The 13,350-nt window shown below is 40.3% G+C and overlaps 1 protein-coding gene across 1 annotated transcript in view; it reads left to right on the top strand.

Moving 5' to 3' along the window:
• Positions 1-13,350, top strand: part of PCCA (propionyl-CoA carboxylase subunit alpha) — a 292,537-nt gene that overhangs the window by 206,289 nt on the left and 72,898 nt on the right. The window contains exon 20 of the mRNA XM_055802742.1: positions 12,935-13,033. Coding sequence (XP_055658717.1) covers positions 12,935-13,033 — 99 coding nt within the window. The remainder of the gene's footprint in view (positions 1-12,934; positions 13,034-13,350) is intronic.

The following is a 13,350-nucleotide window of genomic DNA, read 5'->3' as shown; positions in this document are numbered from 1 at the left end:
TAGGGCTTTGAATACAGAAGCATTATGATCCACAGGTAATCTTCCTGCATTTTCTCATCTTTGTAGTTTCACTGATGTTTTGTGACTACATTGGAGAATATGAAATGATGACTGTTAGACTGAAAGATTCTGTCTTGTCTTCTAAGTTTTTAGAAAAAAGTGATAGAAAAATTAGGTTAAGAAGTATTAATGGAATTTCTGAAAGATCCCCAAATGTGTTTAGAGATAGCATCACAGTACAATTCTATAAAAGGTAAGCCTTTTGTGAAAAAACTTCAAAAAGAAGTCTATGCATTCCCAGCAGTATGTAAACTGGCAAAGGCAATAGAAACTGCAGTGTCTGGATGCCCCATCCATTGCTGCCTGAGAGGCAGATCTCATGACAGCGTAGTATTCTCTGTGTGTTCTCTTCTAATCTAGTATCTGATATCTAATCCATATATCCAGAATTTCAGTGTTGTAAATATGCAGCTCCATATGTGGTCGTTGCATGTTTTACTTAGGACAGTGTAAAACTTAATCTGTTCTTGCTGACAACTGTTACAAACATGCATATTTTCGATTTTCCAGAAGTCTGAATATTTATAAGTGATTAAAATAAAGAGATTGTTTAGCAGGTGCTGACTACAATTTTGTAGTTACACTATTGTTATCATATCATGAGGTTTCTCTGTTGAGGAAATTCTCTTTGTTTAATGCTAAAGGATGTAGGTAATCTGTCTGTAATGCCAAATTATTTCAGGGTGTGCACTTCACTTTTTCCCCTACACTTACGTAGATAGGAAAACTGAATGTTCCAAACGACTTGTGGAACAGTTTCCATATCAACTTTTATGTGTTAAAAATGTAATTAAGATTGTTCAACCCAAAACATAAAAAAGAACTCAAATTTAATTTATATGGTGTTTTTGAAGGGAATATTGTTTCTTATTTAACTGGTTCTATTAGCACGGTGAATTTGTGTTTATCCTGGTAAAAGTCAGTAGCAAGCCACTGTCACCTATTTAAATGTAAGTAGCTGGAACCATGAGGAAATACTGAATTCAAAGAAGTGTCTATTCACAAGCAGTACTTTTATGCTTTTTGAGTGAATTCACGGTAATCAGTTTATTAACATAAACAATGCAGTCCCATTAACTGCTAAGGTAAATAGCGTTGGATGTAAACATCTTTCTGACATTGCTACATGACTTGATTTGTTCTGCTTATGGAAACACTTCAAAACTTTTCAGCATTTCCTCCTTTGTATAAGTTCACAATATCTTTTCCCTGCTGTGTCGGCTTTGCATCCTTATCCCTTGTGCACTGGCCAGTGTTCTTCCCTTTTCCGTTTGCCATTGACATCTCTGGAGTGGTGACATTCTTACTCCCTTTCCTGGGCTTATTTTAAAAGCTATTGGAGGGGTTTCTAAAGAGGGAATATGCCTACTATTACTCCTGGTAATTCCTTACAGTTCTTTCTTTTCCCCTGTAAGGTGGCTGGTGTGTTTTGGTAAAAAAATGAGTATTGTTGTTTTGGTGCTGGTCAAACATGCCCAAGGGAGACGATTCAAGTGTGTGGTTGGGGGAGCAGGGAATGACAGAAGGGATTGGGTAAGCATCTGATGATGCTGTTATTTCTGAGCAGCTTCTGGAAAGTCATCAGTGAAAACACTTGCTTTGATTTTGAAGTCATTTAAATTGGAAACTAATCAAACAATGGGAATGGGTTTTCAGGTATTTTTTATTGCATCTAGTCTCCTCTTCCTTAATGCTTATTTTTATTTCAGAAATGAAAGTAGCTTTTTTATCTTCTGGTTGTAAGAAAGAAAAGATCTCCTACAACCACAATTTTTCTTGTACTTGGGATATAGCTGATCTAGCTGCCCTTTTAGTATTTTCCTTAATCCAGTGGATTGATAAAGCATGCAGAAGTGTTCCCTTTAGCTATTTGATTGAAAGACTTATATTGGATCGCAGATTATATCAAAATAGATTTGGCTTTAAAAAGAATCAGGTTTGATTCCGTGATACACTTACTGTCCTGAAGCATCCGGGGCAGTTTGGGGAAGATCACAACATCACATATTTTGCATGTAAAGCTTTTAGTGTAAGTGGTGAATAACCTTGGGCTGGAGATCTCTGAAGGACTTGTGCTGACCTATATCCTGTTGTGACAGCTGAGAGCAGCAGGTTGGAACTGCTGGATGAAATCCATACCCAGTTGCCCACTGTACTTTCTTCTTGTCACTACACAATGTCAAATCAAAGACACTTTTTTCTTTTTTTTCTTTTAGCTGTTGCTTATTCTAGCTGTTTACTAATTTGAAGAGAAGATAGCCTTGCTGCCGTAGTAGTGCAATGGAAAAAGTAATTGAAATCAATTGCAAACTCTGTCCGGTGCAAACATCTACCCACCATTAGCTAGGCAGAGGTAGAGTACAACTTCCAAATGTAACAAAGTGATGCTTTTCTTTCTCATTAGTTATTTTGGAGCCTGCTGATTCTGTTGGATCTCTGTATCAAGTTGTAAATGGTGTATGAAATAAAATACTTTTCAGTTTATGAATATGGTCCTCATGATTTCAGATTGCTGTGGTATGCTTTGTTTAGACTGGACATGGATGTCTACCTAAGGCATAATTCTCAGTTTAGAAAGGAGATAGAAAGGAGACCAGTAGGAACTAATTATTTTTGTGTTCATGTTAGGGATATGTGTGCATATGTTGTTCTTCCTGTTTGTTTTTTTTTTTTAAAGATAATCTTCCTAACTTATATTTTTGATGATATTTTTCCAAATAGATATCTAGGTAGTGGTACTGGGAGTTCCTTGATAGCCAACATAAATTCCCACCCCTCTCTCCCAATTAATAAAACAAAAATTAGAGACTTGAGTGTTTTGATTGACTTGTCAGCAGCACATTGGCAGCCAAGGCAGGAATTCATTAATTCTTGACTCTAAGCTTGAGATCCAGCTTCTGGTGATAACGGGGTCTCTATTTTAAAAAGTAACCTGTTCTTAGCTTGTGTATCCTTATCCCATAACTTTCACTAAATGAATATATGCATTAGATGAATGCTTTCATAAATAAATAAATATATTCCAAATGTTCTGTATCTAAAATGGTAATACGAGTTTGTCATGTTTTGCAGTGGCACTTTGGTATTATAATGTCATTCTACTCTTTGAGAATTTATACTGCCAAGTTGGGATAGGGCTTGGGATCCCTGTGTGCCTCTGAAGTGAAAGAATGGAAACTGCAGCTGAAAGTCATTTAGAAATCAGGCTTGCTTAGTGATTTCAGTATTCAGGTATGAATCATGACTGAAAAGCTGCTAAACCAGCAGTGTCTACCTTATCACTCTTTATTTTCCTAATGTATTTTTAACTCCCAGCATAATGCTCTCAATGACCCAGAATCTGTCATGGGTCAGTATGCTAGACCCCTTTTCAAGACAGAAAATAAGACTATCCCCAACACATTATCCTACTGGCCAAGGAAAGTTGGAGTGTAATGCAATTTTGCAAGTGCCTTGTCTGCATGTGGTATTAGCAATCCTGTTTGAACCACCTGCACTGTTTTCCAGCCATCTAGAAGCAATACCAGCCAGGCTGGAATGTATTTAGCTAGGCAGAGCTAGGGTGTTTGTCTCAGTAGAGCAACTGGAAAAGGGAAGCAAGGCATGTTCTTTCTTCTTTTCCACACTGATCCTATAACAGTAGAAACCTGTATTCCTCAGACTAGCTGTGCTTTTTGTGTCTGAAGCTGTTGCCAGGAAATGTTGATGATTTTTAATAGCTGATTTATTTTTTTTGCTGTATTTTTAATTTTTAACTTTAGTGGGCTCAGGTTACAAATAGGAAATGTCATCTTAGTAACAAGGACACAAAGAAAACTGTAGTAGTAAACTAAAGCATTTGCCACAGTGGAGTGTTTTTGTTGGGTACAGCCTGTCTATGGTTTTCCAGAGATGATCACTTCCCTGACGGATGCTCAGAGACAGCCCTTGCTGATTAGAGGTGATAGAGGCCATCACTTCTCTTGTTTTGTTTTGATTCTCTTGTTAACAGGTGTTGGCTCCTCAGCTTGTATGCTCCTTTCCTTGGTCGATAGGCTGGCATGCTCCCATTTCTAAAGTGAGATATACCAAAGCAGCTAATGGTAATTTGCATCTGTAAGAGCTGCTTTAAAGGAAAGAGAGATAATTTGAATGTGTGCACGTGTTTGCTTTATTCTAGTGGTTATGGGCTATTTGCTCTTCTTGTGATTAAGGACTGCCCATTCTATGAATGTGCTTAATACTTTGAAAACTTGAAAGGAATGATGGCACCCCACACAATGTCAAAATGTCCATTTGAAGTAAGAGCCCAGCAATTCAGATCTTCTGGTCTTGTTCGTAGCACGTAAAAGGCTGCCTTGATGATACTTAGAGCAAATGAATTTCTCTCCTGCAGTCATGCACTGAATAAATTGCTTGATCTAGTGTGGTACAAAAGGACATGATCTATAAATAGTTAACAGAGCTTTCTTCAGGACAAGTGATCTATAGACTGGAACTCTCTCTTGGGGTCTTTTAAAAAAGTGCTGATATGAACAAAAGGAAAGTTTGTTTAAAAAAAAAAAAAAGAGGCCTTTTTAATGAGATTGAGACTCACATACTTTAACTTCCTTTTGAAAGCATCTGGCCAACCACTTCAAAAGTCCAAAAAGCTAACCTTACGGTCACTTGAAGAAAAGAAGAAAAAAGGTCAATCTGTTAATCTGATGTGACTATATTGTCAATAACTACAAGGTGAAAATGCAAGCTAAGCCGACTGGTTAATCTGAGTCAAAGAAATTGCTGTCATATAAGCATTGGTGAATTCAGTTTTTATTTGAAAGCCACCATTTCAGGCTTAGAGGAACTTCTCTTTGTGACATTTTTATGAGTTTGTCAGTACGCTGCACTGTTGGCCACAGGGTCTCTCTGTCTTATTTGCTTTTTCATGCACTTTTTTGACAGCTAATTCTGCAAGTTTTTAGACCATTGCTAATAGTCATAAGCAAAACTTTTAAGACATTTTAGTGTGCTAAAGGACTTACCAACATCTACCAACTTTGGTCATGTGGCATTCTCAGAAGAAAGCACAATTTCATAGAGAAGAGCCCAGTCATCTTGAAAGTGGTGTCAGTGTGGATTTCCCTGGAAAAGCCTGTATGACCTGTGCGTGTATAATGAGGGTTTTAGTGGCAGTGTTGCATGCAGGCCAGGGTGGCGGTGGCGGCAAAGTGACTAGTGCATGTCACTGATGTAGGTGTGAATCCTATCAGTGCTTTCAGATACATGCTAGTGTGTGTATGCACCACAGCTAGCACAAGGACCAGCACCAGCAAGTATGTATGTAGTGTGTAAATATGACTGGGCAGAGCTTAAGGAGCAGAGATATGTCTGTGCTTGGGGGCCAGAAGTATCCTTCACTAGAGTGAGGAAAAGACCATCTATGTTTCTAGATTTGCCATGAGTTTTGGGAAAGCAAGTCGTTCTGTGCATACAGAGAAGCTGAAAGTCAAGTGTCCAGACTGTGAAATCACTTGGCAGGTGAAGGCTACTGACTTAATTAAAAAAAAAAAAAAATAGCATGGTGACAGCACGTTACAGACCACCTGATCTAGGTGAGGCAGCAGACCAAGACTTCTTTCAACAACTGGAGGGAATCTGTGTCACAGAATGTGGTCCTCATAAGGGGCCCTGACATCTTCTGGAAGTGCAACATGGTGGGATGCAAGGAAGAAGAATTCTGAAGAGTGTTTGGACTAACTGGTTGATACTGGTACTGGATAGTGAATTGGTATTGACACAGCTGGATCTGCTATTCACTGTCAAGGAAGAACTGGTTGAAGACATGATAATAACAGCTTTGGCTGTGGCAACCATGAAATAAATGATTGGCGTTGAGGATCCTGAAGGGAGCGAGGAACATGATTAGCATGGTACAGACCCTGGACTTCAGGCTCGTGGACTTGAGCTTATTCTTTGTTTATTTAGCAAGTAGAGAGAGCTCCATGGGAGACAGCTCTAAAGAGCAAAACTGCTCAGAAATTCTGGCAGGTCTTTAAGGACAGCATCCTCTAAGTGCAGGAATACTCAGGAAATTAAGCACCTTTATCAGGAAAACAGCCTTGTTAAGAACAGGTGTAATGGCAGAGCTCCAGTGCAAAAAGGCAGCATATGAGAGGTGGGAACAGGGACAGGATACAAAAGAGGAATTAAGAAAAATTGTCTGGGCATGGAGGGGTAGTGTTAGGAAAGCCAAAGCTTATAGTAGTAAGGAATGTTAGGAGCAACAAGATCAACTTCTACCACTGTCCTAGTAATAAAAAGCTGAAAAAGGGAAATGCTGCATCAACAAAGGTATTACGAGTGATTTGATAACAGCAGGCACAGATAAACCTGAGACACCTAATGACATCTTTGCTTCAGTCTTCAGCAGCAAGGTCTCCTAGGCCTCTGTTATTAGTGAAAGAGTTCAGGGAGGAGGCCGATGCAGATCAAGTCAGCAATTGGGAGAGTTTAATGCATGGGAAGCTGTGGGACCAGACAGACTCCATCCAAGAGTACTGAGAGAGCTGACTGATGCGGTAGTAAGTCTGCACTCTATACCTTTGAAAGGTCATGAAGGTTGAGGGAGGTCCCTCATTACTGGAGAAAAGCAAATGTTGCGCCAGTCTTCAGAAAAGACCAAAAGCAAACCACATGGAACTACAGCCTGTGTCAGCCTCTCTCCAATCCCTGGGAAGTTCATAAAGTGCGTTCTCTTGGATCACGTTTCTGGGCACATAAAGAAGGTGAATAGGGAACAGTCAGCATTAATTTACTGAGGGCTGATCAGCTGAGAGCCTTCCGTGATAAATTGACAGGATTTGTGGACTAGGAGAGAGCAGTGAATGTCATTTACCTTGACTTTAGCAAGTCTTTTGGCACCATCTTGCACAACCAGATGGATAAAAAGCCAGCTGAGTGGTTAGGCTCAGTGGGTCATGGTTAATGGGTTGTACTTTACTTGGAGATCACCAAGGGTCTGTATTGTGACCAGTCCTGTTCAACAACCTTATCAGTGACCTGGAGGAGGCAATGGGAGCGCACAGTCATAAAATTTATGGAAGACGTAGAACTGGGGAAACTGCTCAGTACAGTCAAGGGCAATGCTGCCACCCAGTGGGACCTAGACAGGCAAGAGGAATGGGCTAATGGGAATTTGGTGTAACCAAATTCAGTATCTTTCTTGTGGACACAGTTATTTGGATGTGGTCTGAGTTTTGGGTAAAGGGGTCAAATCACTTCCCTCTGTTGGCAGAGTTAACAGAGCGCAGGGCACTGTTAGCTGCCTTTGCTGCCAGGGTGTGCTGATGACTCATTCATGTCCAGCTGACGTCTGCCCACATCACCAAGTCCTTCTCCCCAGAGCTGCTCCCCAGCTGGTCAGGTCCCAGCCTGTATCATTTCAATGGGCTTTTCCTTCCCACATGCTGGACTTAATGATTAGTCTTGAATGTCACAAAGTTTCCATTAGCACCTTCCTCCTGCCTGTCTAGGTCAGACCTGACTTAGTGCATGTGAACTGTTTGGCCCACTTGTGTGCCATCTGTAAACTTGACAAGAGTACGCTTTGTCACCTCTTCCAGGAAACGACCCTGAAAAACGTCGAACACTTTATGGGTAATCGGACCCTGGGTCACCGGCAAATATAGTCCAAAGAAGAGGAGAAAAAGCACATACAAGAAGGAGCTTAATTAATAAGAACTGCCCACATGGGAAATCTTTATGGGTTTCTTTGCATTTATGAATGACCACATGCGAAGTACTGTTTGATAGTATTTCCTAATGTGGCAGAAATGACTTCCTTTTTATTCAAGGTACTTGAAGACAATGTTGAGGGAGTTAGAGAAGATTGTATAGGAAGATCAAATAATTGTCAGGACAACTCTGCAAAAGGACCAGAAGTCCTTACAGCCTCCAGGTGGCTGGTAGTTTCCATGATAAGGAAGTGTGTTGTGGTTATTAACTTTGGGAATATGCAGAGAGATGCAAGGTAGTGTTTGAGCTCTCCTGCTGACTGGGAGAGAGTTTTTTATGTTGAGGACTGGCAAAACGTTTTACAAAATGCCTGGGGTTTTGTGCATCATGCTTCTAAAGGAAGCCTTAGACTCATTAGCCCCATAAGACTTTGCTCACATTCCTAGGGATATGTGGGTTTGCAAAAGGTAAGGGATGATAGCTTTGGCAAAAGATAGCTTTCACTTGCCTTTTCCATTCTGCATGCTTTTCTATTAGCTGGACAGTAGATTAAATGAGAATTTCAGGAATTTTGTGCAAATTGGAAACCAAAAGCCACTTTGGCTCGATTTGGCTTAGTCTGAGATAATTGCAGCCTTAACCGTTACCGAATACTCCTGCCTGCAGCTGAACCTTCTATTGCCACACCATGCTATGAGTCCTCTGCCTGCCCCCTCTTCTGCACAAGAAGGAGTACCTATCCTTTATCTGAGTCATAAAAATGAAAAGAATCTCCTTGCTATTTTGGCATGGGTGGTGTTGTTTAGCAGTGATGGAGATGAAGAGGCTTCTGCCAGAGACAGTTACTTTTCCTAGAGAAGAGGACATCTTTACTCTGTGTAGGCTTGAGAAAAGTCCTCAAACATGTATACTACCTCATGTTTACAACAGTGATGCTTACTACCATTGTTCCTTCCTTGCAGGATGATTTTAAGGTGTCAGTTTGTAGAGTCCTTGCTGCCTGGTGGATGTGCCTTAGATTTACAGCCAGTTGAAGGGATTGAGTCTATGACACTGAATATTTGTAAATCTTCCGTGAACAGTAATGTCTGTTTTCCTGAAAGGTAACATCTTCATGTACAACTGTCTTGATCAGAGAAGGATTTCAGCAAGGCAGATCTGCAGAGAAAGATTTTTCATTTGGTTGATGTGATTGAGTAGAGAATGCCATTACTTCTGCTGTAGCAAGAGGTGGAGTTAAGGGGTGTAAGGAATCAGGGTAGGGGTGGCCTAACCCAGTAGTTAGGGTCAGGACCCCAGGCCAGGAGTTAAACCCAAAGCATCAAGTTGAAGTCCAGTTAAACACTGTGCTGGGAGGCAAAATTAGAAACGTGGGCTTAAGTCAGCAGACTTAAGTTAGTCAGACTCGAGGCTGGCATGAGGAACCTCAGGCATAATGTTTTGAAGCATCAGGCAGAAAACAAATGCTTGGGCTGCCCTCCAGTCTCCTGGAAAACCACCTTCATTTCCAGGAGAAAAAAAGTGACATGTGCCAGATGTATGTGAGACTCTGCATTAGTAAATTAACAGGGCTATAGCACTCAGGCTTGTGCTGCCTTCTTTAATTGCCTGACATGCATATAGAATGCCAAATGATGTTCTCTAAAGGAACTGAATGCAGATTATGCTTTGCAGCTCTGTGCACTATTGGTTAGCTGGTACCTATCATGCTGAACATCAGGAACTCAGTCCACAAGAGGTGAAGGGGCTGCTACTTGTGTAGTTCAGGTGCATGCCAGCTAAAGTCTGCAAAGTTGTGACAGTAGAGTAAGCTGTTGACCTTTTTCTAGCATCGTGTCTTGGACTTGTCATTCTTCTTTCTGAGACCTCATTTACAATAGCTTTTGAATTGGAAATAACGGTAAAGAGGACCGTGGCTGCTTTTATCTTTTATGCCCTTACACAGGGACAGACAATCCTGTTTAAAATAAAATAAAATTCACCATCCACATTCATGTAGTGTAGCAATGGTTCAAACCACCATAGCTGCTATAGAGTAATCCCCCACACACAACATGCATATGCACACATACACACATGTGCATACGCTTGGAACTGAGTAGTTGTGGCTAAAGCTAGACTAGATAGCTGTGGTGTAAAGCACAGTGTGACCCGCTGCATGAATGATTTGATGGGAATATCCCCCCTACAGTTCAAGTTTTGGTATCTGTTGAGTGATGATTTGTTTATGGTGTCTTATGAGCACAGAAACGAAATAAAACAGGAAATTATCAATGCAACTCTTCATTAGTCATCCCTGTGTCTGTCTCTGCACCCCCTTTCCCCCCCAAGACTAAAGCAAAAAGACCCTGGTTTTGTTGCAGCATTTGTTAGGTTCTGTTATCATATCAATTACTAGAGGAAGAATGAGGGCAAATGCAGACTTCTGACAAGTTCTTAGAATATCTTATCTATTCCCCTACCTCCATCATCTAACCTTGCACAGCTGTTGGCTGCCAAGCTGCAGAAGGAAAATTTGCGCCATTAGGTAAAGCATCAGTTTAATTTCAACTCCTATCTGTTGTTGGGTTCTTCTGTTGGTGTTTTCCACCCCACTACCCCCGACTTTCCTCTCGTTTGTAGTGAAAGTAACATGCTCATTACATGATAAATGTTACCCTCCGTCCCTGTTCATTTTCTCTGATGGCTTGACCTCCTGGCTTTGTCATCCTACCTGTTGGAGCAAAGACGGACAACTCCCTTGTGATCCTCTTGGCTTCACATCATCTTCCCCAGTTGCACACACTATGGTGAGCCCCAGGTGAAAGCAGTTAAGAGCCTGTAGCGCCATTCTGTGAGAAGACTGCTGCAGTTTATGGGGGTACACATTAGTTCCAATAACACTTCCCCCCTTCCCTGGCCCTTTATTCTTTCTTGAACGGGGAGAACATAATAGAGGCAATATATTGTCTGCAGGTTTTTCTACTGCACATAAGTAGCCATAGTGTTCCTAGAGTGCCACGGTTTGTTTAGACCTACCATATGACTGCTTGCATCTCTTCTTTCAGGGTGGTTTCCACCAGAAATTTTTTGATACCAACGTAATCTGGACTCAATGATGGCTAGACTTGTATAGACCCTTGTGAGGGACCTGAACAGGTCATTTACTGCTGTGACACACTTGGTTTTCTTTTGTTCATCTGTACAGTGACAAAAGAGCTAATGATTAAATTGAGTTTGTTGTGGAGGTATTGACTTGCATGTTGCCACTGGAACACCCTTCACCTAGGACTATAGGTCTCAGCTAAGGTTTTCTGCAAGGCTGTGTGTAAATCCTGCAGTGCAACAAACATGTACGGTTGAAGTTTTTTTGGTGGCCAGTAGTCTGGTATGCTTTCACACTGTCTGCTCTCGTTCCCTGGAGAAACATGGTAAATGTTTTCAGATGCAGGTTCCAGCGCAGACAGTCTTTCTTTGGTTATAGTGATAATGACAGACAACATTTTAAATAATTGCCTTATCAAAGTTCAGTTGGTAATCAAAGAGGGTTGAGACATGGCACCAGATTTGCTTTTTCTCCATTTGGAAAGTCTTTTCCAGATGTTTCTGCTGTTCTCAATAAAGACTGTATTTGCTGAATCAGGTTTGCTGAGAGCGAGCTAGGTTCACCAGCATGTTCCAGCTGCTTTGCAGTGCTCTGGCAATGCAAACCACCTGCAGGTCTGGTCTAACTCAAGCCAGGTTTGTGGCTGGTTTGCATCACTGGAGCAGTGTAAAGTACCTAAAGCATGCCGGCTAATCTGGCCTGTTGGTGAAATATTATAAATGACTTGTTTTTCTTCATGTTCTTTATGTGTAACTTTATTTCTAGTTAAAGCCTGTTGAAATTGAGTAGATTGCATCACTAAGACAGATTTTGTGTTTGAAACTGAAGTCTATAAAATCAGAGTTTTTTTAAGCCAGAGCTTTTTTTTTCTTAAGAAAATTCTGAAATAAAATTATCAAATTATACAGTTGCTTGTCTGCACTTCTCTGTTACGGGTTTCTTTTAAGTTACAGTTGCCTGTTCTCATGATAAGGTGGAATAATGATTGGGTCTGAGATCTAAAAGAATAGGCTTTATAAGTTTTATTTTGTGAAATCTGGGTTCAGCTTTTATTTTAAATGCAGTAATTTTCCTTCACTGAGAATGTATGCAATATTTGTGTCATTATCAATATTATCTGTAATTTACTGATCAAAAATATTTTGGAGATTTTGAGAGAGGAAGGAAATCAGCCAACCATTATTTTTCTTCTGTTTATAGTAAAATATATAACTGACACCATATTCACCAACCCTGGATAGCATCATGAGCGTTCAAAACATGCCACAAATATCAGTCATTAATTATATTAGTCCATGTATAGTAATTTTTTTTCATAATCCAGCTCTTTATCTGAGGCTCTTAGTGTTGAATGCATGATGTGTGCTTTTAAACAGTATCATACAATAGAAGAATGACAGAAGTGTCATTACAGCTACTCTGATCTATACTTTCTTAAGAACTCAGAATTTTTGCTCTTCACCTAGAAACATTTTTGTATAAACATCATGGGATGATTTTTTTTGAAAAAAATCTTTCTTGGATAAACATTGGCATTCAAGTCAGAAATTGTATTCCTCTGATCAGCCGTATATTGGAAGAAAACATGACAGAATTTGTGAAGTTTTTCTGGACTTTGAGGCAAAACACTGAAGAATTAATTACTGCCTCATATTAATTAAGATAACAATGCAAAACCCCTTCATTAGAAGCATAGGAAAAGTTCTTCCTTGGTCCTTGGAGAGAATATTATATGCAAGCCCTGTTGTGTGGGTTGCAAGGTGTCACTGGAATTTATATGCATTACTTGTCTAATTGCAGTAAATGTAGCATGTCCAGATAGGTTTAAAAGTTGGATGGCTGTTTGTTACTTGCTGGAAATCACTTGAAACCTTGCTACTCAGAGGCAGCTGTTCACAGGTCCTTCACCTCTCCCCAGAGATAGCTGGAAGACTCTGTTGTTGGACCCTGTCTTTTATGGCAGAAGCAGTAAACATGACAGGTTGTTTGGGAGCCATCTGTTTTAAAATGGTTGCTGCTTTGTATGCAGTAATGAACTTGAGATCAGTTTTCTGTCTGTCTTCATAGTAACAGCCTTGTTTGGTGTCACAACAGGTGGAAGTTGATGGGATGAAACTAAATGTGACCAGCGAGTGGAACCTGGCTTCACCCTTGTTGTCTGTCACCATTGATGGCACTCAGAGGACTATACAGGTAAACTCACCGGTGCTTCGTTTGTGGAGCTGAGATTACCAGAAGCCTTTGAGTATATAAATAATACAGATACATGGCGTCTGAACTTGCTGCATCATAAAACCTATGTGACGATGTGCGAATAGTATAATCTTTCTTCTTTGAATGCATCCAGCACTTGCTTCAGTAGAGTGAACTTGTCTCAAAGTTACTTATCTAGGGTTTTGAATATCTTTCTTTTAAAGAGAAGTTGCTTATTTTAGACAGAAATTTACCCCGCTTTCTGGGATCTCTTTTTTTAATGGCTGTGAGGAGATAGAGTTTCTTAATCACTTAAG

This window comes from Falco peregrinus, chromosome 4 (genome assembly GCF_023634155.1).
Source record: "Falco peregrinus isolate bFalPer1 chromosome 4, bFalPer1.pri, whole genome shotgun sequence".
Taxonomy (NCBI): domain Eukaryota; kingdom Metazoa; phylum Chordata; class Aves; order Falconiformes; family Falconidae; genus Falco; species Falco peregrinus.
The sequence above is the reverse complement of the archived record's forward strand: the minus strand, read 5'-3'. Positions and strand labels throughout refer to the sequence as shown.